General features: G+C 43.6%; 1 protein-coding gene across 1 annotated transcript in view; it reads left to right on the top strand.

The window, feature by feature from the left end:
* Window positions 1–26,143, top strand: part of PHLPP1 (PH domain and leucine rich repeat protein phosphatase 1) — a 217,309-nt gene extending 191,166 nt beyond the window's left edge. The window contains exons 12-17 of the mRNA XM_032422705.1: window positions 417–579; window positions 9,594–9,724; window positions 13,889–13,993; window positions 19,936–20,130; window positions 22,203–22,431; window positions 23,284–26,143. Coding sequence (XP_032278596.1) covers window positions 417–579; window positions 9,594–9,724; window positions 13,889–13,993; window positions 19,936–20,130; window positions 22,203–22,431; window positions 23,284–24,408 — 1,948 coding nt within the window. The 3' untranslated portion in view covers window positions 24,409–26,143. The remainder of the gene's footprint in view (window positions 1–416; window positions 580–9,593; window positions 9,725–13,888; window positions 13,994–19,935; window positions 20,131–22,202; window positions 22,432–23,283) is intronic.

Here is a 26,143-nt window from a genome sequence, read left to right as displayed (position 1 = left end):
GAGTAGGATTTTTATTGGAGTTCAGACTAAGCTATGTAGCATAGTTATTGTTGCTGAGATAACTTAATTCACACAGTTTTAAGAGGAAAGGGACATCCATTTTTCTATTTTTGCTTAATTTGAAGAGTTGAAGTTAGTAGTTTTTGTTTTGTAGTAGGAAAGGAGGTGTTAAAATACTTTGATACTCAAAAACAGTAGTGAAAAATGGTCATTTGTTAAAATGGCTACTACAAGTGAATCTTTTTTTTTTAATTCCAGGATAGTTAACATGAAGTGTATATTATACAAGTCAATCTTTAAAGGATCTTTAGACTCATAGTAAATTCCCTTTTTATTCTCATTATGTATTATTTTCTTCTTAAATTGCCTTATGATTATTTTTTGACCCCCTGCCCCTTGGATTTTGTCTTTTTTAGTAAAATGGCAAAACTGGAGGAACTTGAAGAAATTGACATCAGTGGGAATAAACTGAAAGCCATCCCGACGACCATCATGAATTGCCGGCGCATGCACACCATGATTGCTCATTCTAATTGCATCGAGGTCTTTCCTGAAGTTATGCAGCTCCCAGAAATCAAGGTATGTGGTTTGATCTCATCAACTCCAAGCCTGCAGGTCAGGAAAGAGAATTGTTTTCTCCAATTCATCGGTTCAGGGTGTTTGCACCTTTGTTGGATTGAAGACTCTCAGTCATCCCTGCCCCATCCTTCCTAACTACTGGACTACACTGTTGAGTCAACAGAGGGGGAAAAAAAACAAGAAGAAGAAGAAGAAATAAAAAGGCACTGGATTAGGAGTTGGGAAAATTATATTCTGGGCTCTGTCCATAACTAGCTGTGTGAATTAAGGCTAACCATAGAGTCACCTAACTCTTTCTTATCTGTCTAACAATACTTGTCCTCCTTATTTCCAGGGTGGTTATGAGGCTCGAAAGAGATTGTCACTCAAATGTCTGACAGCAGTTTGAAAAGGTTAACATTACCACTGCACACTCGCCCCCAGACTCCCCCAATTAAGTAGCATCCGCCGTACAGCACCCACTTAGTCACAGTTCCCTAGATAAATACAGCATCAATACTGTCACTAAACAGTCGTTTCAACTTAATGAAACTAGCAGAACAGGTATTATTCCCATTTGATATTGGGGTGCTGAATAATGAAGGGATTTGTGTACATGAAGACAGGAATTGGTGGCAGAGATAGTCTGCAGTCCTGACTTCTGACTCAGGGTAGATCATAAGCTGAAACCAGTTCACCAGAATGAAAGCCATCTAACAACTTTTTATTCATGTTTTTTTGGTGCCAAAGTAAGAAGTTCTTTACATAGCATGTATTTTTTCATTTGCATCTTAGCATTTCCGATCATCAGTTTTGTGCTTAATAAAAAATAACTCAGTGGTTATAGACTTGGAGCACATTCTAACCTCCTAAAGGGAACAGAAGTCATCCTACTTGGCCACTCTTCATTTTTCAGGCACTTTCTGATACGACCTTTATGTATCAGATTTAAGAAAGTGTGTAGACATTTGAAGGCACTTTAAGTAGCACTCATAATCTTTCACCACAGCTGTTTTTGTACATTTGCGTGGTTGAGGTGTACACAAGCCATTTCCTAAGCGTGTGCATGTGTGTGCACGCTTTAGGCCACGATGTGTTTCACTGTGAGCACACCATCATTTCATACATCGCGGGCGTTTTAGAACATTGGTTATAAGCTAGCAGCCATAGTTTACTTGTACTTTCTACATAGGACCTTACACACTGGTGAAGAGGGGGGGCTCTGAAGGGAGACAGACCTGGAGCTGAATCCAGCTATAAGTTCCTTAACTGCCCCATCTCCTCAGCTGGACAGTGAGGGGAAGAATAGTCCTTCCTTTACAGCATTGCTGAGGATGAAAGGAAATAGTACGTGTGAACGTTTGCAGTAGGAATGGCACGTGGCGAGAACTCTGTAAAGGTTAGCTACAGTTACACAGCCCTTGATGGGGTTCAGCTGTGATGTTGGTTATATGGAGCGACCGTTCCGGTTGATGATCGGTAAAATACGGAAATCTGTTCCTTAAACATGCCTTTGCCTCCAGTACCAGGTTAGCTGCTAAGCTTCCCGGGGCCCCTGTGTTGCCCATTGCTGGACATGGGGGCAGCGCCGTGGTATCTTCTGGGGGCACCTGTTAAACTGGTCTCTGTGCACTGTGCCCGGTGCGACCCCAGGACAAGAAGGGAAAAGTCTCCAGACCAACCTCCCATTCGCTGGTTTTACTTTCTGCACCTGGCTTTTAATGTTCTGTAACTCTAAATTGTGGATTAGGCTTTTTTTTTTTTTAAGTGTCTGGTTTAAAGTACAGATACAGGTAGACATTTAAACTTTTCGGGTTTTGACTAGATTTTGCAAAATCTGACTCTTGTTCGGTGAAAATGAATTCTCTCCTCGACCCTCGCTTGGCTTCCTGGATTCTGAAGTCGGTGCCTTCTATTTCTGTTGAACGTCTTCTGTGGACTTCTGTCTGTGCCTGACTATGCAGCCCCTTTCAAAGTTTTACTTCTGGTATTGCTTTTTTAATGGTTTTGTTTCTTTTGGTCTTTGATTTTTCTTGTTATCCCAGCTATTATATCTTAGCAGTTTCTGTATGTTAATAATGTCCTGTCTTTTTTTTTTTTTTAATTTTATTCATTTATTTGTCAGAGAAGGAGCATAAGCAGGGGGAGCGGCAGAGGGAGGAGCAGGCTCCCCGCTGAGCAAGGAGCCCAATGCGGGGCTCGATCCCAGGACCCTGGGATCATGGCCTGAGCCGAAGGCAAACGCTTAACCAACTGAGCCATCCAGGCGTCCCATGTCCTGTCTTTCTGATCCAGCTCTTCCGTTACCAACAGAGATTTTGTTGTTGGGGGTTTTCTTTGGGGTGGGAGTGGTGATGAGCAATATCAAGTATCCTTTATACACAGAAGTGTACATTTCGCAGCCCTGGGCAGATAGCGTTGATAAAGTAGTAGTTATATTGTTTTAGAACCCTGAATTGGTATGTCAGCATTCTTTCATATGAGAATATTTTAAATTGCAGTGTATTTACACACATTTAAACCATCCAAAAGAAAATTCTTGGTAAAAAGGCTTGCTGTATCTCAAGTGATAAAATACCTATGAGCATCTGCAAACTGAGCTCTAAATTAGCATGTTTTTAATGTCCTAAGTTGAAATACTCAGCCTATACTAAAATTTTATTATTGAGTTAATAACCCTAGATTATATTCCTATTGCTTGTTGAAAATAAAGTGAAGTAATTGTAAAGTAGTTCCTAAAAGGTATTATGATCATTGCAATTATAAAAACTGAGCAGGGAACATGATTTAAAGAGGGAGAGGCCCTACTATATTTAACTAGCTTGTTCTCTCCAAGCAGTCTCTTCTTTTAAGACGTTAAAGGAAAGTGCTTATTCATAGCTTTGGTACCAAAACTTCAAAGCCAATTATTACTTAAAAGGGTAAACAAGTTCCCCTACTAAAATACATGTGCTAAAATACATTTTTTAACTTGAAAAATTAAGCCATTATTCATGTACCCCTAAAACAGAAACTGTATGCACCTTCTAGTCTTGGATAAAATTTAGGTCTGGTCTTTTCTCATTTTGGTACATTCAGTGAGATCTGCTCATCCTCAGGCATCGATTTCTATACTTGGGCAAGAAGGTCATATAAGTTATTAGTAGGAAAACATATATTTTCAGAATTTTCCAGTGAGCCCAAGTGGACCCAGAGTCAGAGTACTTTTTGTTCCTTAGTTTTATTGTCTTCACTTTTGTTTAGCACTTTCAAATAAATCTTCCCTACCTCCAGTCCTGTATTCCCAGAGCAGGTTATTTGTTCTATCCTGGTTCTAAAATAGAACGGCTTCCCTCTGGATATAGATCAGCTCTCAATGAGGTAGAGAAGAAGACATGATTCCAGAGTCAGCATATAAGCCAGACTTGGCTTGGCTGGTCCTGAGCTGAAGTCCACATTTCGGCTGCCCATGGTAATGAATCCAAATAGCAAAAGTGACCATGAGTATGGTGCTCGGTTCCCCAAGATCTTAGTTGAGTAACTTCCAATTAGTGACTAACCTTTTTTGAAGTGTGGTTTAAGTAGATAAATGTGTGACATATGTGAATGAAATTTGTAGTTTAAACACCATTATCAGCAACTTCTTTTTTAAATTTAACATGTTCCTGTGGCATCTTGATTTTAATTACCGGATGAACAGTATCTTTTAAAATGTTTTAAATCTAGGACGCCTGGGTGGCTCAGTCGGTTAAGCGTCTGCCTTTGCCTCAGGTCATGATCCCAGGGTCCTGCGATCGAGTCCCACATTGGGCTCCTTGTTCAGCGGGGAGCCTGCTTCTCCCTCTGCCTGCCACACCCCCCTGCTTGTGCTCTCTCTGACAAATTTAAAAAAAAAAACTTTAAAAAAAAGATTAAAAAGAATAATAAAATAAAATGTTTTAAATCTTCTTCAGATTATTTTCATGTTGTACTATGCAGTGATGAACTACTTGGATAAGGTGAGTGAACTCATCTCTAGGATCTGTGTTAGTTTCACTGGGAAGTCAAGTATGAAGTTGACTATCCCTTGGAATCAAACTCTGCTTGCTCTTGTTTCTAAGGAGAGAGAGAGAGAGAGAGAACCAGCTTGGTGATAAAGACACCAAGAACGTGGGGAAACGGCTGGGTCAGAACAGATGAAAGAAAAGAGATTAATTCTTTGGAAAGTAGGATAATGCAAATGAAGACAGATCAGGGACCAGTTAGGTGTTAGCTGGGTAGAATAGCTGACCTCATAGACTTAAAAGGTCATCGAGGCATTTATACTGCATATCTGAAAGCCAGAAACCAGGAGCAGTCGTCGTTATGGTCCTAGAATCTGGGTCAGTAATAATTATTTAGGAGATTTCCTAACATTACCTTTAACTTTGATTCCTCACAAAAATCCCGTCCTGGAAAGTCTCAGGAGTGGCCCCTTTGCTGTCGCGACCACGCACACTTGACCCTGTTGTTGATTCGCCGTAGTGTTTATTTCCCCCTCTGGCCTGGGGATCCCCGGGGTGGGGCCTGCGGTGCCATCTCTGTAGATCCCTGATGTCTGGCCTATCACCTGCCGCTTTGTAGGTGCCAAATCAGTGGTCCTTTGGATGACTACTTGCATTTATTTGCTTCTTAATGAATTCATAATGAAAATTAGTGAGCCTGTTCAGAGAAAAATCACAGTATTTGTAATAGAGAAGGAGGCTTTATACAAGATTAAAGGTCTTCTTTTGCAACTCCCTGATGAAAGGTGGGGCAGTTTACACAATATACATGTCTGAGTAATTACAGAAATAATTACACCAGCAGCTTTCGCCCCATGAGGGCCAGGGAGTGCAGAGGTGAGTGGGAGCCCCCCGTTGGCACCTGGCAGAGCTGTCGGGCAGCATGGCTGAGGTGGCGGGCTAGCTGTGCTCTCAGGAATGACGCAAGCCTTTGCAGAGTCGCCCAGAGCCAGGAGGTAAAGTTGCCGTTTGAGGGCAACACGGGCAGTTACTGGGCAGATAATAGAACACACACTGCTAGGAAAATGGATATGCCCGGGGCACCTGGGTGGCTCAGCTGAGTGTCCGACTCTTGGTTTCGGTCCTGGGATCAAGCCCCAGGTCAGGCTCTGCACTCAGTGAGGAGTCTGCTTGAGATTCTGTCTCTCCCTCTGCCTCCCCACTCATGTGCGCTCACTCACTCGCTCTCTCTAAAATACATAAATAAATCTTTTTTAAAAATGGATATGCCGGGGCGCCTGGGTGGCTCAGTCGTCAAGCGTCTGCCTTCGGCTCAGGTCATGATCCCGGGGTCCTGGGATCGAGCCCCGCATTGGGCTCCCTGCTCTGCGGGAAGCCTGCTTCTCCCTCTCCCACTCCCCCTGCTTGTGTTCCCTGTCTCGCTATATCTCGCTGTCAAATAAATAAAATTAAAAAAAAAAAAATGGATATGCCTATGTCTTTAGTAATGTTTTGTGAGGAAAATATTATAATAAAGATATTGGAGCTTTGGTAATAACTATGCTTAAATGATAGATCAGTTCTCTTTAAGATGCACTGATTATTTTCCTGTGCTCTTAGCTAAACGAATTAGCAGTAATTTTCCTCTAAGTCATGAGTTCCTCCAACTATGAGTTATCTCACTTTTTCCGAGGATTGGATAATTCTGTTTTCAGTATTCTTACCAGAATTTTGTATGATAGCCAAATAACTTTTGCAAGCTATGTCCTAGAAGAGGCCTGAGAGGGAAAGGTAACTTTGTTAATGTGGTAGGCAAATTTAACATTCTGTTCAGCAACGTATTTTCAAGAAAGTTTTAGCGCATTAAACACTAGAGAAACATACATTAAATAACATAGACTGTGCACGTACTGTGTTTTTCTCCAGTCTCACCCCCCAATTTTCTGTTTTCCCAGTGGCAACCATTACACTCAGCTAACAAGTGTTTGTTGAGAACTGTTAAAAGAATAGGAAATAGTACTTATAAATGGAGCACTCACTATTTATGTGAATGCCAATAGGTAGCGCCAGGTACCAGCATCCTGTAATTTTTATGAACAAACCTCCTTCAATGTGCAGCACAATTTGCCACTAAAGAAAGTGTCGCATTGGGGTGCGACTTACTCCAGACCGAATTTAATCTAAGCACATGTGTCTCAGTTCCCATCCTAGCTGACTGAATCACTGGAGGACCTTCTCAGAAGATCCGTTCATGTATTCGTTCAGCAAATAATTGTCTACCCGTTCCCCGGCAATTAGCTGTTCATTGGCTCCTCATTGGCAGGAAAGTATTCGTTGGGCACCACTCTTCGTGCCGCACAGCACTCCGGACACGGGAGGAGAAGCCGCAGCACCTGTTCCCAGGCTCATAGTCTAACGGAAGGAATAAATAAGCAAGGGGCATCAGTTGAAGCAGGGGTCCTAGTGGAATTGGCACTGAGTTGAGACTTAGAAGCATAAGGCAGATTTTACCAGGTGAGAGGCAAGGAAAGCTTGAAGAGGCCCAGTCACAGAGAGTAGTTTGTGCAGAGGCGCAAGTGAGAACATGACACATGCAGGAACTGGAATTGAGTTTGACGCAGCTGAATATAGAGTGCAAGGAAGCAGGTGGTGAAAGGTGCAGATGAAGGGCCTCATTTGACATGCTGAGGAGTCTGGTGGCAGATTGGAAGGCAGTAGGGAGCAACTGAAAGACAAGCCGGAGTGTGATCAGATGGGATAAAGCACATCAGAGTCACCCTGACAGCACGGTGGGGAGTGGGTCAGAGGGAAGCGAGACTAGGGCAAAGTCAGGATGCGGTCCCGGGCCTCCCGGGAGAGCTGATGCGCTTGGACAGGGTACAGGAGCTGGCTGCAGCAAATTAAGGGTGGGGGGGGGGGGGGGGGGGGCGGAGGGTCGTGATGATGATGAGCACCACCTAAGAGGATTATTTATAAAGATATCGCCAGCATTGTCTTTATAAATAAATACCCTACTGAACTCATTTTATAATTTTGTAATTTAAACCATGAGCAATTACGACTGCAGAACTGTGAAAGTTTAAGTCATTAGGTAACATTAGAAAAACGTTGCTTATCAATTTCATAAAATTCAGTGATGTTCTGAAAGGTCTGTAGTCTTTCCCTATAGGGCATGCTCTGACCTGAATTTGTTTCCTTCAATCACTTGTTCTAAGTTATGCATCAGCCAGCCCTTAAGCTTGGGTTTCATCACTACTCAGCACGTTGTGCTGATACCATTTGTCTTCCCTGTGCTGATGTATATCCTGATGGAATAGCCTGTCATTAATAAGTATTAATCAGTTTTTCATTGAAGTCCAGTTGACTGTTGATGGAACCATTATAAGTGGAAAAACAGAAGAAAAAGGAGAGGACAATTTCCCTATTAATGTTTAGGTTAAGTGAATTTCTGTACTTAGAGTATTAAGGCTATCAAAAGTGATGGGAGTGCAGATACGGAATAAGTAAAATGTGATGACATTGTGCCTACATTTATGTTTTTTAAAAGTTTGGGTTTATATTAATGAGGCTGCAAGAATATAGAATAGTAACGCTGGTTGTGTTAGGGTGCTATATTTAAGGCAAGTTTTCTAAGCGTTTCTGCTGGTCCAACTTTTTGTAATGTGGTTATAATCCTCTCATAATAAAAAGTAATCATTTTTATTTTTTTTAAAGATTTTTATTTTTTGACAGACAGCGAGAGAGGGAACACAAGCAGGGGGAGTGGGAGAGGGAGAAGCAGGCTTCCCGCTGAGCAGGGAGCCTGATGAGGGGCTGGATCCCAGGACCCCGGGATCATGACCTGAGCCGAAGGCAGACGCTTAACGGCTGAGCCACCTAGGCGCCCCCAAAAATAATTATTTTAGATTGCGTATAATTTTATATCATTGCTTCTGTTTGGGAGCAAGGGTATAAAATAATCTGTATGGAAACATTGCATTATTTGAAGTCAGTTGAGAATATATTTCTCCAAAAATGCAGGTTTTCATTTTATTCAGTCTCTGTCCCTCCCCAATCCATAATAGACTTAAGAATTTTTCCAAATAAAAATGATTTTGTCTACTTTTAATATTCTGAAATTCTCAGACGCAATTTGCCTTTCAAACCATCTTAAGATCTTTAATAGGCTCTTGAGGCATTTTCTTAAATTATAATAAGCTGCCACCCCAAGCCAGATAGTTGAATGCTTCCTACCCATTCTGCCGAATTGTGGGTTACATATTCTGCTATCCAGAAAAATTGCCAATTACTCTTATTCTCTCTTGCACATGGCGAGCTGTCTTCTACCCTGGTTCCCTGCTCCTATCACGCAAATGCAGCACCTCATTTTAGGGCTTATCTCATTTAAGCCTTACATAGGTTTTGTGAGAAAGAAGGTATTATTCCCATTCACAGATAGCACATAATTTTTGTTCTAATCAATATGCTGACCCGTTTTGTGGTTGTTTTCCAAATGAGATTAGACAGGAGCTGTTGGAGAGTCCAGGTAGTGGATGCCTGGAGGGCAGGATCCATATGTGACTTGTGCCTTTTTCCCTTGCATATACAGGCATGTGCACCAGCTCGTCTTTTACCAATTTCTTATTTAGCTTCTTTTGAATTATCTTCTCATTTTGTATGTTTTTCTGCCTTTCCTCATGTTGCAAGTTTTTTGGTTTAAGAAAGCCCTTCACTGTTGCATTTTGATGTTAGAACTGTAACCCTTATGGTCATAACAGGTGCAGAGATTTTTGTGAGCAGTAAGAAAAACTATGCTTAGGGTCTTCAGTTAATGCTTATTTTTTTAATGTAGAGATCAGCTTAAAAGGATAAAGATGGGGAGAGTAAAGAACACAGATTTTCTGCATTAGTCAAAGACAGTAAACATTTTAGCTGCATTTAGCAAAATCTGTTTTAAGTGTTTATGGGAGGGTAGCAGACAACCTAATTTTTCTGCATTTGGCCAGCATCGTGTAGTGAATGGTCCGACGGATTCTCAGGGCAAAGGGTAGGAGCATAGAACCACCTGAACCACCTGTCCAGGCCCTCACTTCCTGTTTCCCCTCATTCCTTCAGTGCGTGGACCTGAGCTGTAATGAGCTAAGCGAAGTCACTTTACCAGAAAACCTGCCTCCAAAACTACAAGAACTAGACCTGACTGGAAACCCCCGACTTGCCCTCGATCACAAAACCTTGGAACTTCTGAAGTAAGTATTTTGTGACGCTTGGCAGCCCCATCTGACAATGGGATTTATAACTTAGTGAAAACATTGAACAGAATATGAAGGACCCATTGATTTATTAGCTATATCTACACATGTTTGAGGTGATTTGTGAGTCTATAGTTCACCATCATGGAGGGCCAAAAACAATTTCAGATAGTTGGATACTCAGGTGTCCTGTCAGAAAGTTTTTGAGGAAGTATCCAGACAAAAAGAGAACAAGAATGAGTACAAAGAGGAAAAGAGGATAGAAAGAAAGACAAGGGGAGAGCAATGACTAGCCAAGATGTAAACTTATATCTCAGTTACTGATAACATGGTGTGATGCTTAATGCAAGTGTTATGAAAGGATTTTGAAAGAGATGCGTAATGTGGGGAAAATGCACAATGTGGAACTGAAGTCCAGATTATTTAAGCAAAAGTGGGAGTGTGGGGTAGTTAGATCCTACTAAATTATCTTCTTGTTTGGGGAAAGAATTCTTTGATACTGTCTCATTCTTGATGTCGATAGAGAATTACAGGTTCACTGTGTAAAACATTAAAGGAAACCTCATTAGAAAAGATGTCTTTAAAAAATTTTCATCACAGAACTCTAAATGTCAAGAGAATTGAATTATGCTTCCCAATTGAATATTATATAGCCATTAAAAATGATGTAGAGTTACATTACTAACTCTAAAGATCTCTACATATGATGTTAAATGAGAATGTTTACAGAGAAATTTGTATGGTATGTTCCCACTTTTTTGCAAAATATGTGTGCATTGGGTGTGTGTGCTTGTGTACACCTGGAAAATGCCCGCAAGGATATAAAACAAAATGTTACAATAGTGTTATTCTCTGGATAATAGGATTATGGATGGTCTTCATTACCTTCTTGAAACTTTTCTGAATTCTCAGAATTTTTTTGCAGCCGGTCTTAAGTAAGTCTTGGACATGGATACACACTAGCCATTATGTATGCCATTTATGCTTAAACCCTGTTATACTGTCTACTGCTGAAAGTCATATTCCATTATCTTAGAAAAAACTGAAAAGGAGAATTTTAAAAAAAGAGTAGCATTAGTAGTCTATTAATATTATCCTAGGCTTTTAGTGCAAGCCAGAATTTGAACATCACTCAAGGTGATTCCTGGATAGAATTGGCCTAATTAGTGCCTGTTGGTTTTAGGTACTTAATTGATTTCAATATATAATTGAATAATACTGCTTAAGTAGAGTGTTGTAGGAAAGCCACAGGGGACCTAGGCGCTCTCCACCGTTTATCAGTATATGAAGCCTTGGCCCAAATCCCTCCGTCCGTACAGACCTTAGTTTTCTCATCTACGTGATGGGGAAGATGGCCTACATACTTGCTAAGGGACTTCTCAGAACTAAGAGTGCATGGATTATCAATATATATTTCATCTTTATACAGGTAAATTTTTGAGTATTACAAATATATGAAATTTTGTATTAAAAATATATCAAAATTAGTTAATAAATGGAAATAGCTGTTTGGAGAAAAAAGTTGAATTTGTACTACACACCAAAATACATTCCAGCTAAATTAAAGAGTTAACTCTATAAAATGAAATAATTTCTAAAAGTAAGAAAAAATCATATATGACTTTTTAGGCCAAAAAATTTACACGGGGGTGGGGGGGCGGGGAGGCAGGGATCACAAGAGGAGAAATCAATATATATAGATTGGTTTTGATATTTGTTATAAATATTTAAAAGTATGTTTTATACAGAAAAATTTGAAATATCTTTCCAGAAGTAATCAAGAGTAAATCTAAAAGGCAAATGACAAACTTCTTAAGAAGAAACACTGGCAAAAAAAAAAAAAAAGCAAAAATAAAAGCATTAGTGTTCTTGATAGAAAATGTTCTTATAAGAAAAGTACTCAAACAGCAAACAAGCAAAGAACATTAACATTTCACAAAAGAAGTACAGATAGGTACATGAAACCATGATGTTCAATCTCAGTATATCAAGGAAATATTAAATATTTAAATAACATTTTCCTCCCTCACATTGGTGCTGCTGGAGTACTGTAAATTGACATAACTTTTCTTAAAAGCTATTGACTCTGTGTATCAAGCTTTTAAAAATATTCACATACTTAGACCAAGGTTTTCTATTTCTGTTTCTATTATTTCTAAAAAATAATCAGAAATGTGGTGCTCATTTTAGGCACAGAGGTAGTCATCAAGATATATCTAATTATCTTTAGGATGAACATAAAATGTCATGGGGAAATGTTCATGATGTAATTAGAAAAAAGATGCAAAACCACATATATAGAATGACCCCACTATTATACATGTGTAAGAAAAATCTATCCAAGTCTCTGCAGTGAACATGTTACTGAACTGGCCTGAGCAACTACAAAGAAACACATGTGTTCTCAGATTTTAAAAAGGTAACAATGAAATCGTAACACTTTTATGTTAAAGATGTTGCCTTCTGTTTAACAGCGGGAAGGCTATGGCTTCTTCCTAACTTGGGAGAGCTTCCGTATCTACTGTATTTCTTGGGCTTCTTGAGGCTTGGCCTGTTTATCAGGCATGAGCCGCAGCTCATGCATGTGGTGGCTCCTCTGTGTGAGCTCCAGCTCCCATGTTTTCCCAGACTCGTTTAAAGAGGTACAAGAGTCGACATTCAGGTCATTTCGGACAGCTTCTCAGCCACACTGTTCAGCTAGGCAGAGAAGGCGAAACCCCCACTTAACCAGAAGGGATTGGTGGGGGGGGGGGGTAGTTTAAGGATTACTTTTTCTTTAATTTCGGGCTAGGAAATGGAATTATTTCTTTGAAGGTTCTGTGTTCTATAAAAAGTATAAATGTCTTTAGAAATGAGCCCTCTGTTTTTCTCTGGAATTCAGAAAGGCAGCGAAGATGTCGTGAGAACCTTAGGCCTTAAGAAACGCTTCTCATTTGCTTACCATTGTGCAGGGATGAAATCTGGTGCCAGGTCATATGAATAGCAGATAATGGCAGACTGTCTTTTTAAATGCCCCTCTTTTATTGTTAGGATTGAAAACTTTGAAAAGAGGATATATAGCTCTGCTGTGAAATAAGGTATTCGTTTTATTTCAGGGTTTTCTGTTGGCACTTTTCCAGTGTAGAATACTGGAGTAGAAACTTTTCTTTCACGAAATACTTTTAAATTTCAAAGAAATTGCAATCATCTATTTCTAGAATCAAAGTGAATACAGTTAGGTATAGATTTACTTCTTAGAGTTGAAGGGTATTCAGTGTTTGTTGTATTTTGGAGTTAAATTCTTGGGGTCATGACAGAAGTGTCTGTGTTAAGAGATTATATGTAAGCTTTTTCTCTTGTATAAGTAATGGGAAAAACTAGTGGCAATTTATAAGTAAGTAGGATTTATTTCACCGTGTGGTAGCCAGCCTTTTTAAAAAACTGTTTCACATCTGTAGGACTTCCTGTTTGGGGGCACTGAATACTTTCTAGTAGGGTGGTTTTTAATAAACCCCATTCGAGAGTTTACACTTTCAGTATTTGTCTTGGGTCCTGTTGGACCAGTTATGGCATGTGACAGCGAGGTGAGATGACTTGTCTCCCAGTTTAATTCACAGTGTTAATGTGTAATTTATTGAAATACCCCTCCTTTCATAATTTCATGATATTAGTCTTAGCACGAATGGCTGCAAATGAGCAAAGAATTGGAAGCTTCAGGGATGGCAAGTCCTCAATATTTGTGAAATATTGTAAGGGGTGATATGGGCAGAAATTGGATTTGAGGATGAATGTTGCAGAATTCTCTCAAATACAATATGATTGTGGCTTAGGTTTCGTACTTTTCAAATCTGGGTGTTCAGCCCGTAAGAATACACCCAACGTAATGATTTCTCATACTAAAGTTGAGAGCGGTCTTTTTCATGCCCAGGAGACAGCAGCCATCGAAGTGTGATATGTAAAGGTCTCGAATCACCACCCTAGGATGCTGATAAAAACTAATTTTCATGCCCCTTTGTTTTCACTTTGTTGAGTAGCTCGTTCTTGCTGATAAACATTTTAGACATGTTAAACACAAAGGGTAAGTACGGAGTGCTTAGCAGGTGTTTTCATCTCTCAAATAAAGGTAGCATTTCACACATCTTTGACTTTAATGATTCCCGTCCCTTTCTTTTCTCTTGTTAGTAATATCCGCTGTTTCAAGATTGATCAGCCTTCCGCAGGAGATGCATCTGGAGCCCCAGCTGTCTGGAGCCATGGATACACTGAAGCCTCAGGGGTGAAAAACAAGTGGGTGAAACTTTGGAGTGAGAAGCGCCTCCAGCCCGCCTCCCTTCTTTAGTGGGGAAGATACTCAGTGCTAACACACACTTCCCTCGTGTCACATTGATCTGAGCAGGATTCCCTAAAGTGAGGCCACCTCAAGCCTTACGTTTGAACAGTAAGCTGAGCCCTGCTTGGCATCACATACTCTTCTCTTTGTGAGAGATGTTGCTAGGATACAGTGTAACTGACACATTCAGTCTATGTGAGACTCCAGGGTTTGGAGAAGGCCTAAGTATTGAAATGCATCCCTGCCCTTTGGAAAAGTCGATCTTTGTCTGAAGCCTGTTTACCGAGCAAAACAGGGGATAGTATTGAAGGAGAAGTAGCCTTGATTGTCCATATTCAGTCACTTCCGTTATTGATTAGTGGTTCATGGAGCTGTTTCTTATAATCTTAAATTAGTTTGGCAGGGGGTGCCTGGGTGGCTTAGTCGGTTAAGCAGCCAGCTCTTGATTTCATCTCAGGTCATGATCTCCCAGTCCTGGGATTGAGCCCCACGTGGGGCTCTGCGCTCAGCGGGGAGTCTGCTTACGGATTTCTCCCCCTCTGCACCCGCCCCACCCCCCAGCTCACACACTCGCTTTCATGACACGCTCTAAAATAAATGAATAAATCTTTAAAAAACAATAAATTAGGTTGGCAGGAGTTTCATGTTCATTCCCTGTGAGGTCAGCTGCTTGTCTTGCTGCCAGGACTTGTCCATCTCAATTTCAGTTTCTTTTTCTTCCTTGTCTCAGGTGCAAATATTGATTTTCCTGAGAATTGTAATCAAGCTTTTCAGGCTTGCTTCTTATGAAGAGGTGGTAACAATTAGTACCAGAAAATACCAGAAAAGGAAAGCCTCCTATAAATTAGAATAGTCATAATTAGCTAAGGTATCACAACAAGAAATACTGAGAATAGGGAAAGAAAAATTGGAAGACAATTCTGTAATACCTAACATTCTACCCTGGGTGCACATTAGAATCAGTCAGGGGAGGAACTTAAATCTTCAGCCTACGCCCAGCATTTCAGAATGTTTTAAAATCTCCCCCAGGTGACGTTAATGTGCATCCAGGAATGGGAACCACTGACTAGCTGAATATCTTTCATGGAAAATAAAAAGTGGAATTGTGGTCACCATGCTGCCCTTTTTTTTTTTTCCTTTGAGCAGAAAACAATCAAGTTCTGGATCTGACACATTGGTCCTTCTTTCCCTAAGGGTGGGACTTGGTGTTGTGCAGTCTGGGGAAGAGGCAGCCCCCATTTCAGCACCTCTGCTCCATTTTCCCAATAAAGGCAGAATGACCAGCTGTGCCAGGCTCTGGTTGTTGCATCAGTTCTGCGTATTTTGCCTTGTGTTAGCACAATCTTTTGGGGAGAAATTAGTACATTCTTTGGAGCCCTCAGAGTTCCTTTCTGGAGATCTTTTTAAAAGACCTAGGTCTTGCTTATAACCACCAGTATGTGAAACTGCTTTCTAATTCCAGAACACTGATGGGAAACCCCAGATTGGCTTTTAAACATCTCTGGATATTAAAATGTATTATCTACTCCTATATATTAATGAAGCAAGGGACCAATTAGACCTGTTTTTTCCTACATAATTCCCCCTTCCCCCATTACTTTTTTTGAGTGAGAGTATGTGCAAGAGCAGGGTGGGTGGAGGGACAGAAGGAGAGAGAATCTTAAGTAGGTGCTACACCCAACCCCACCTCAGAGCCTGACCCGGGGCTTGACCTAATGACCCTGAGATCATGACCTGAGCTGAAATCAAGAGTCAAATGCTTAACTGACTGAGTCACCCAGATGCCCCTACTTTTTTTTAAAGAAACGTTATACTGAAGTATAACGTAGGTACAAAGAAGTACATAAGTATACAACTAAAGCGAACACATCTGCAAACCACCATCTAGATTAAAAAATAGAATGTTATAGTAAATGCTATGTAAGTGTGAGCTATTGTTAAGGATAATGGTTCTTACTATTATTTATCCCCTAACTCCTCAAGAGTTATTTTTTCAGGTTCATATCTCAGTCTAGCCATGATGTAGATCAGGTCTTCATTGTTTTTATTAATATACAGAATAAGAAGTTATTTATATTCAATAAAATTCACCCTTTTAGGAGTACAGCCCTGCAGTTTTGATGAAAGAATGTGATTGTGTAACCACCACCACAGTCAAGTTCTAGAGCAGTTCCATCACTCCCCAGAATTCTCCCGTGCCCCCATGTTGTCAGTTCTCCTCCTGACCCCAGCCCTTGGCAGCTCTTGACCTGTTTTTGTTGCCTTGGTTTTGCCTTTTCTAGAATGTCATATAGATGGAATTATATAGAAGACAGCCACCTCAGTCTACCGTGTGTCACTTAGCATAATGCATTTTATATTCATCTGTGATGTCACATGTTAGTTCCTTTTTATTGCTGAGTATTATTCCATTGCATGAATATATTATCATTTATCCATTCACCATTTGAAATCTATTTAGAGTGTCTCAAGTTTTTAGCAAATATGAATAATGAGTGCTCTAAAGAGTCATGTACAAGTTTTTGTGTGAACATGTGTTTTCTCCTGGGTAAATACTTAGGAGTAGGATTATATATTTAGCTCCAAAAGACTGCCAGATTCCTTTCCAATTTTGCATTCCCAGCCATAATGTGTGAGAATTCTAGTTGCACATCCTTACCAGTGCTTCCTGTTATAAGGTGGGGGTGGCAGTTTTGGCCATTCTGATAGTGATAGCTCATTGTGGGTTAATTTTGCTTTTCATGATGACTGATGATGCTGATCATCTTTCCATGCGTTTATCATCCATCCATATATCTTTGGTGAGAATATATTCTTTCACATCAAATATGATTACTGAAGGTATTTTTGTGGATACCCTTTATCGTTAAGAAAATGCCCTTCTAATCATACTTTGCTAAAAGTTTTTGCCATAGGCTTTTTCTGCATTCAATTGAGATGACCATATGTTTTCTTCCTTAGTCTGTTGGTGTGGTAAATTACATTGATTTTTGAATGTTGAATCAGCTTTGCATGCCCAGGATAAGTTCTACTTGGTCACGATGTATTCTCCTTTTCATATGCTGCTGGATTCAATTTGCTGGTAATTTGTTGCTCGTGCCTATAGTTTTCTTGTGATGTCTTTGGCTTTGATATCAGGGTAATGCTGGCCTCATTGTTGAGGACTGTTTCCTCTTCTTTAGTTTTCTTGTACAGAATTGATATTTCTTCCTTAAAGGTTTGGTAGAATTTACCAGTAAAAGCCATCTGGGCCTGGAATTTTCTTTGGTTTCTAACTACACATTCTGTTTCTTTGCTAGGGGATTATCTATCTCTTCTAGAATCAACTTTGATAATTTAGGTCTTTTAAGGAATTTATCCCTTTCATCTAGTTTTCACGTTTGACAAACTTGTTCATATTATTATGCTTTAAAATCTGTAGGATCTGTAGTAATGGCTCTCCTTCCTGATATTGGTAATTTGTCTTTTTATACTGATCAGTTTGGTTTGAGGTTTATTAATTTTATTGATATTCTCAAAGAACCAGCTTTTGGTCTTGTTGATTTTTCCCTATTGTATTTGTTTTCTAGTTCATTGACTTCTGCTTATTTTTATTATTTTCTTTATGCTTGCTTTCAGTTTGTTTTGCTCTTTTCTAGTTTCTTGATTTGAGCTTAGAACATTAATATTGTAATAAGTGTTTAGCGCTATACATTTCCTTCTAAGCAATTTCTCCAGTATGACTGGAGAATGTATTTTGAATGACTTGAATCCTTTAAATTTATTGAGACTTTTTGTGGCCTAGAATATTCTGGGTAAATATTCTCTGCATTTGGAAAAAATGAGTATTCTGTTGCTGTTGGGGTAGGGTGTCAATTAGATCAAGTTGGTTGATGTTGAAGTCTTGAATATCTTACTGATTATCTACTTGACAGTGGCTGAGAGACTATAATAATGGGTTTGTTTCTCCTAGTTTTATCAGTTTTGCTTCATGTGTTTCAAAGTTGTCTTAAGCGTGTAAACATTTAAAATGAACTGAATATTCTTTGTTCTGTAATATACTTTGATCTTAATGTATCTTTAGTTTAGCATAGTATATCTTTTATCCTTTTACTTTAAATTTTTTTTTTTTTTAATCCAGTCTGACTGTGTCTTCTGGGGCAGTATTTAGACCACTTGTATATTTAATGAAATTGATATGGTTAGGTTTAAATCTGCCAGCTGTTTTCTCTTTGTCTCATCTGTTCTTTATTTTCTTTTTCTTCATTCTTTTGTATTTATGATTCCATTTTATCTCCTTTATTCATTATTATGCCTTTAGGGTTTGTAGTATAACCTTGAATTACAGTTTACCTTCAAATAATAAGTTAATCTATCACTTCACATATAAGAACCTTACAGTGTGTATTTCCATTTCCCCTCTCCTGGTCTTTGCAGTATTCTCATGTTTTACGTATGTTATAAACCCCGAAATACATGGTTATAATTTTTACTTTAGTCATTTTCTAAAGCAGTGTTTCTCAACTTCAGTGCTATTGACATTTTGAGCCAGATAATATCGTTGGGCAGGGAGGGAGGCATTGTCCTATGCATTGGAGGGTGTTTGGCAGCATCCCTGGCCTCTACCCACTACATGTCAATAGCACCGTCTCTCCCAACTGTGACAATCAAAAATGGGTCCTGTGGGTAAAATTGCCCCCATTGAGAACCACTGTTCGAAAATGATTTCTCAGATGAGTTTTATATTTACTCATCTATTTGTCATTTCTTGTACATCTCATTCTTTTATGTAGATCCAGATTTCCATCTGGTATTTTCTTCTGCTTCATGTATTCCTTTTATGTTTCTTATACTGCCAGTCTTTTGGTAGTAAGTTATTTGTGCATCTGAAAACATCTTTATTGCACCTTACCTTTTTGAAAGCAATTTTCACTGATGTGGAAATCCAGGTTGACAGTTTTTTTTTTACTATCAGTACCTTAAAGAGGTTGCTTCACTGTCTTCTGCATTGTTTGCTGTCCTTCGTGTCTTTGTTCCTCTACCTACTCTCCCGCCTTTATTCCTGATTTTCAGCAGTTTTTTCTTTTGCTTACTATTTGTTGAGCTTCTTGTATCGGTTTATAGTTTTCATCAGATTTGAAATCTTTTCAGCCATTAAATTCTTCAAAGGTTTGTCCTGTCTCTCTCCTCTTTTGAAGACTCCAGTTCCCTGTGTATTTGGCTGCTTGAGGTTGCCCTGGCACTCACTGATGCCCTGGCCTCTTATTTGTCTGCCTTTTTTTTTCCTCTGTGTTTAATTTTGGAGAGTGCATGGGCCACAGTTACTTGGAAACAACGTGGTTCTGCAAAGGCCTGGAGTGCAGAGACTGTGCGGGCCTCCAGAGCACACGCCCACCTCCACTGCTCTGCCTGCAGCCCAGAAACTTCCTCCAGGCAATAAGTTGGGCAAGCTTCATGCTTGCTCCCTGACCTGCACTTCTTATCAGCCAGTGTCTGAATACTATTGTTCCGTAGGTGGTTTTTTTTTTCCCTGCCTTTTTAAGTTGTTTGGGGGAAGGGGGGGAATAACATACAAAAGGTCCCAGTGTGTCAGTTGTTACTCCATTTTTGCCCAACCTGGAAGTTCTCCTTAATGTTTATATGGACATACAGATTCAGAATCTTTTATTATTTCCCATACCTCCTATTCTATTTCTTTCTCTGCCATTTAAAAATCAAATCAGAAGATGGGGGGCGGGGCATATGTCAAGTATCAGTGTTAATCAGTCTAATTTGCTTTACAGAATTTAGCCGGGATTAGTTTACCTTAGTTTGTTCTTCCCCCGTCTGAGGTCATGAAGGAAGAGACAAGCCTGTTAATAGTGTGGGGCTGGGCAAGGAAAGATGAGCAGACTCGGCACACGTGACTCTCGCCTCGCAGGTTGTGTGTCGCGGCCCTGTCCGTGAACAACTTCTGTGACAGCCGGGAGGCCCTGTACGGGGTGTTTGACGGAGACCGCAACGTGGAGGTACCCTACCTCCTCCAGTGCACCATGAGTGACATTTTGGCCGAAGAGCTGCAGAAAACAAAAAACGAAGAAGAATACATGGTTAATACGTTCATTGTTATGCAAAGGTAAAACTTCCAGTCCCTGCTCTGTGTTTTCTTGCTCTTTGAGCGTTTGCCCGATAGTCTCAAAGCACTGCTGTGGCATGTGGGTGTGCAAGAGGCGTTCAGGGGAGCGGGTTTTGCGTAAGTAGCAGGGATGGACCATGTCCCCTTGAGACATACTGGTGTTCAGACAACTTTGTAGGAGGCTGAGTCAATGACAGAAATTTAGTGTAGAGCTTTTGGTCACTGTAGAAACTGTGTTTGTAACTCCTAGGGATGAATGTTACAAGCATTCCCTCCTTCAAAGAATTGCTCCTCCTTATGTCACTTGAATGGCTTTGTAGGGTGTAAAGGAATTGTCTTTTCATACTGTACTGCAAACACTCCCGTGGGCCCAGGAACCAGGGAGTGTGCTCAAGGTCATGAGAACAACGATGAGCTCTCCTTTTTCTCTGCCATGATCATCTGCCAGAGGAAGTAGCTTTGTAAGAGGGGTAGAAAAAGTATCTGCTAGGGAGCGCTGGTTTGGAGCAGCCTTTAAAGTTACCCTCGTCATAAATAGCTCCTCTTGAAGAGCTCAGTAGAGACCGCTACAAGGAGGTTCTTTGCTTCTAGACGCACCTCTTTCAGATTCTAGTGGGCACATACCATTAGCAATTAAATACTGATAGATAATATTTAGTGAGCCCTTAATATGTACCAGTCATTGTTCTAAATACCCCACATGCCATACAGTAACATTAACTATCTCACTGGGTAAAATGTACTTACTTTACTGATGAGAAACTGAGGTGCAGAGAAGTAAAACAGATCTCTCTTAAGAGCTCGTAGATGGCGCGGCCAGAATTTGACCTGGGGCAGTGAGACCCAACGGCCAGCCGCATCGATCTACTTTTCTGTTTTCATCACCATCGTATCCTAGGGAAAAAAGCAAACACATATCATCATATGCACAAACATGTGCACACCCTCCCCCCAAAGAGGTCTACTTTTTATAGACACGTGAGCACTCAAACTCTGATTCCCAGCTGTTCCGGTCCCCAGGTACCATCCAGTTGCTGGCTTTGCTCAGAGGAATCATTGTGCCTGGAAAGAGAGCAAGCAGGGCTTCCCTGGTCGGGCCTCCAGCCCCGTCTGGTCAGGGATGGCCACAGGTCTGCACTTACAGACCCAAGTTGTTGGCCCATCTCCAGGGCCATTTGTATGCCCCTTATTTTCCCTGTTAAGAAGACATGGGATCTGGAGTGATCTTTTCAGCCTTTGGAGGAACTGTGTGTCTTCTTGTGCCTGACGTCCTAACTTACTCAAGTAGGCAGCCCTGGTTCCCAGTGCTGGTCCTGCTGCTCGCCTAACCTAGAGCATTGATAGGAGCTGACAGGACCTGCAGGTCTGTCCTCGTAATCAGCCTTCTTGCTTCAGCACCACTCAGGATCAGCAGGGCCCTGGGAGGCTTGTGATAGGAGTTCTTGGCTCCTTTTGTCAGAACTTGTGCTTTTTGTACTCCGTCTGTAGAGTGGGGGTCACGAATAAAAGGGGTATATCACCAGCACTTTGGAGCTTGAGTACTAGAATGTCCTTCCTGTGAATATTCTAGAATAGGTAACACTGGTATAGAAAGTCTTCCCCACATAAGGCAAGAACATCAATGGTCCAGAAATTAAAGGCTCATTCATACCAGCAAACATCCTTACAAAGGAGAAGAGGGTCGGGGGGCCAGGTCATGTTGAAGTGGAGTACAGTTCCACGTGTTGAAGTGCTCCCTTGGTCCCCTGGCTGGGGGCAGGGGGGATTTGAAGAGGTGGACGGGGAGAGAAGTAGCCATTCCCCTTCTGTCCTTGGAGCGTCATGATGAGGGAGCAGCAGGCTGGATGCCGCAGGACAAGGGCTCCTTGGGTGGTAAAGGGACATTCCCCCAGTTGGGCGCAGACTCCACGCTTGGGCCCTCCTCCTCGGAGAAGTCGAGCTTACTTTGGTGAGAGAGGGCCGAGTGGAACCCCCGGGCTCCGTTTTTCCTCCTAGCCCTCCGGTTGAGTTAGCCAAGCTGACACGTGCCCGGTCGCATCTGGGTTTTACCCCCCCCCCCCTTTGGGTTCCAGGAAACTTGGCACGGCTGGGCAGAAACTTGGAGGCGCTGCTGTGCTCTGTCATATCAAGCATGACCCCATGGACCCAGGAGGCTCCTTCACCTTGACCTCTGCTAACGTGGGCAAGTGCCAGACGGTCCTCTGTCGGAACGGGAAGCCGTGGCCTCTGTCCAGATCGTACGTCATGAGCTGTGAAGAGGAGCGGAGGAGAATTAAACAGCACAAGGCCATTATCACCGAGGTGAGGAGAGCACGGTTTTCCTCGGGGTGGCGGGGAGGTTGGGGCCAGGGTCATGGCAGAAACCGGCACCATTCCAAGTCTGCAAGGTCACAAAGCAAATCCTCTGTACGATGGGTCTGAAGACATCACATACAGGATAAACATTTCTCCGTGGCCTCCCTGCGTCAGAGGCTCCGCCCAGTGCTTCATGCCCTTCGCTCAGCTGATGCTCACAAGCCCCTCCGGGAAGCAGGGGGTTCGGGGCCTGAGGGGGCCACCCCGGAGGTCACAGTGCTGGCTCTGGTCCTCGGGAACGTAGCCATCCTGTCTTCCGAGGTCCGTGGATCAGTGTGAACGTAGCCAATTGTGATTTGGTACTTAGCTCCTGTTCCCGTCTGAGTCAGGCGGGGAGTGGTTTTTTCGCCCGGGGTTCTTCGCACCCCCAGCCCCCGCGGGCACACTTGGTTTTCACGGCTGGGTGGAGAGGGCTCTGGGCACGTAGCAGGGAGAGGTACGGGGGCTGCTCCCCGTCCTCCAGTCACAGGACGGCGCCCACCACAGAGGACTACGGGGCCCCAGATGGCACTGCTGGGAAACCCCGGAGTGAGGCTCCGTCCTGGGACGTTTACGGCGGCGCTCCTTCACCCTGGGCCCTCGGGGGGCTGCTCCGGTCTCCGGCTGCCCACAGGACGCCGAGCCCACCCCGAGGGCGTGGGGAAATGGTGCGGGGCTGCAGGGACGGGCCGGCGGACCGCGGCGGAAGCTCGCCATCCGGTGGAGGGAGAGCGCGGGAGTCCGGCCAGGCCGTCGGGGGGCGGGGGGCGGCCCCTCCCACGTGCCTTAATGCCCATCCGGGTCCCCCTCCCGTTCCAGGACGGCAAGGTGAACGGAGTGACGGAGTCCACGCGCATCCTGGGCTACACCTTCCTCCACCCCAGCGTGGTGCCGCGGCCCCACGTGCAGTCCGTGCCCCTGACCCCCCAGGACGAGTTCTTCATCCTGGGCAGCAAGGGCCTGTGGGACAGCCTGTCGTCCGAGGAGGCGGTGGCGGCCGTGCGCCCCGTGCCCGACGCCCTGGCCGCCGCCAAGAAGCTGTGCACGCTGGCGCAGAGCTACGGCTGCCACGACAGCCTGAGCGCCGTGGTGGTGCAGCTCAGCGTCCCCGAGGACAGCTTCTGCTGCTGCGAGCTGGGCGCGGGGGGCACGGGGGGCGCCGGCCCGCCGCCCAGCCCCGGCCTCTTCCCGCCGCCCGGCAGCGCGGGGCTCCGGGAGCGGCCGGCCGACGCGCCGGGCGTGCCGTCGTCCAGCAGCGGCCTGGCGTCCGAGATGAGCAGCGAGCTGTCCACGTCCGAGATGAGCAGCGAGGTGGGCTCCACGGCCTCGGACGAGCCGCCGGCGGGCGCCCTGGCCGAGAGCAGCCCCGCGTACGCCAGCGAGCCGCGCTGCGCGCTGCACCCCGGGGGCGCGGCCCACCCCTTCCAGCGCCAGCTGTCCAGCGCCACCTTCTCCAGCGCCTTCTCCGACAACGGCCTGGACAGCGACGACGAGGCGCCCATCGCCGGCGTCTTCAGCAACGGCAGCCGCGTGGAGGTGGAAGTGGACATTCACTGCGGCCGCGCCAAGGACAAGGAGCCGCAGCGCCTGCCGCCCGCGCCGGCCGACGCCAGCGACGAGGGCATCGTCATCAGCGCCAACGAGGACGAGCTGGGGCCGCCGCGGAGGGCGGACGGGCCGGCCGCGGGCACCATCGGGCGGCGCCGGGCCAACGGCTCCGTGGCGCCGCAGGAAAGGAGCCACAACGTGATCGAGGTGGCGGCCGACGCGCCGCTCCGAAAGCCTGGGGGCTACTTCGCGGCGCCGGCCCAGCCGGACCCCGAAGATCAGTTCATCATCCCCCCGGAGCTGGAGGAGGAGGTCAAGGAGATGATGAAGCGGCAGCCGCCGCCGCCGCCGTGCCCGGGGGACCCGCTGCCGGACTACTGTGACACGCCACTCTGACCCGCCTGAGCGCTAGTTCCCAAATAAACTAACCGAGAAAGACGGAGTCGCAAGAGTCTCCCAGGCTCACGTTAAACCAGGGGTTCACTCCACGCCCTCCCACGTCCCCACCTGTCCTTGCACCTCGTCTGTAGGTTCTCCTTCTGTCGTTTGTTTTTTAATAATTACCACTCTTCTAGGGATGCTCTACCAATATGATTTAAATTTGTTAACCTCTCCCCCTAACATATCAGATGTGTAAAGACAAAGAACAAAAGGTTTAATATATTACAGAGAAACGGTTAATGATAATGTAATATTTTTTAAAATGGCTTTTTGTTGTTTTGTTCAGAAGGCAGGGCGGGTTGCCAGTGCTAAATGATTTTAATAATATTGTAATTCCGTATTTCTTGGGGGGAAAAGGCTTTTTTTTTGTCTTGAAAATGATAGACATTTGTAGAATATGGAGACTAACTCCTAGGAGTTGCTTTACTCTGTCAGGTGACTTAAGTCACTGGGATTCACTAATTTTCTCTGAGAGAACAGTTGATTGAGAAATTTCTATTGTAAATAGCTCAGTGTTGTATAGTGACGCTTCAGATGTTTTGTAGTTTTGGCCTAAGGACACAGCCTAAACAACTGACTTTTCTTCTCCTCCTCCTCCTCCCCCTCGGATGAGCCTTCCCCCCACCTCACACCCCACCTGAGCTCATTCAGTGTGGAGGCTGAGCAGCGAAAGCACTTCTGTTCAGATAAGGGGGAGCTTAGGCCGCTAGAAAGGAACCTGCACCCAAGAGGCCTCTGACCCTTTTTCCTTCCTCTCCTGCCCCCACCCAGCCTCTTGACTTTTGCAGACACTGTGTTCCTTATTGCTGCCACAGTCAGCATGATTGTATAGCGTTCAGTTAGATCATTTACATACCAAGAGTTATATTAAAGCAGAATGCACAAATGAACATGTCATAATTTTTGTTATAATAAATATAAAATTTACAAGTATTGGACCCATTTGCTTTTGTCCCAGGAGCCAGGTACGTCCACAGGATCTCACCCAGCTTGGGTTTGGAATGAATGGATGTAACTTCGGGGCTACCAGATATTTCTGCCCTTTTTTTTAAAGGGAAAACACCCAACAGGTTAACCAACCTTGAATGAGCTAGTGAAATTGACCCTATGCAGAGCTGGTCTTAAAGCCTTTCTATTTCTTGTCATGATCATGCAGGGATGGACAGACAGAGGTTATATAGAGGAGATCCCTGGGAAACTCCTCCCACAAAGCCTAGTTCTTTCCAGTTCTCTCAGGTTACTAGACCTTTATGTGAACAGTGGAAGTCAGGAGCTGGCTGCCCACCTCCCCACCACTAGCAGACACAACGTTAGCACAGTGGAGTCCACCAGGAAATCCAATATTGCGAGCTGACTTACTAGCTTTTGCAGACTCTAGCACCCCCCTCACCCCAACCCTGCATCTCGTGAAGGCAGACCTGTCTTCCTTTTCAGGCCTGCCCTCCAGTGGTCCCTGGCTAGCTCAGCGCCGGGACCGGGCAAGTAGTATTTCTCCACGTGTAGACTCAGGGATGGACTGTCTGCTCTTTTGCTGGGGGGCCAGATCAGTGGACCAGCCTTGTCTTGGTAACGTCCGTGCCTCCTTCTGGGTCTGGCTACTGGTATACATGCTCTTTGAAAACCACGAAGACCGCAGAAGGATGAACTCAGCCCAGTAAGAGACCCAGGCACCAACGGACGAGACTGCCCC

This window comes from Phoca vitulina, unplaced genomic scaffold, assembly GCF_004348235.1.
Source record: "Phoca vitulina isolate PV1807 unplaced genomic scaffold, GSC_HSeal_1.0 scaffold27, whole genome shotgun sequence".
Classification (NCBI taxonomy): Eukaryota; Metazoa; Chordata; class Mammalia; order Carnivora; family Phocidae; genus Phoca; species Phoca vitulina.
The sequence above is the reverse complement of the archived record's forward strand: the minus strand, read 5'-3'. Positions and strand labels throughout refer to the sequence as shown.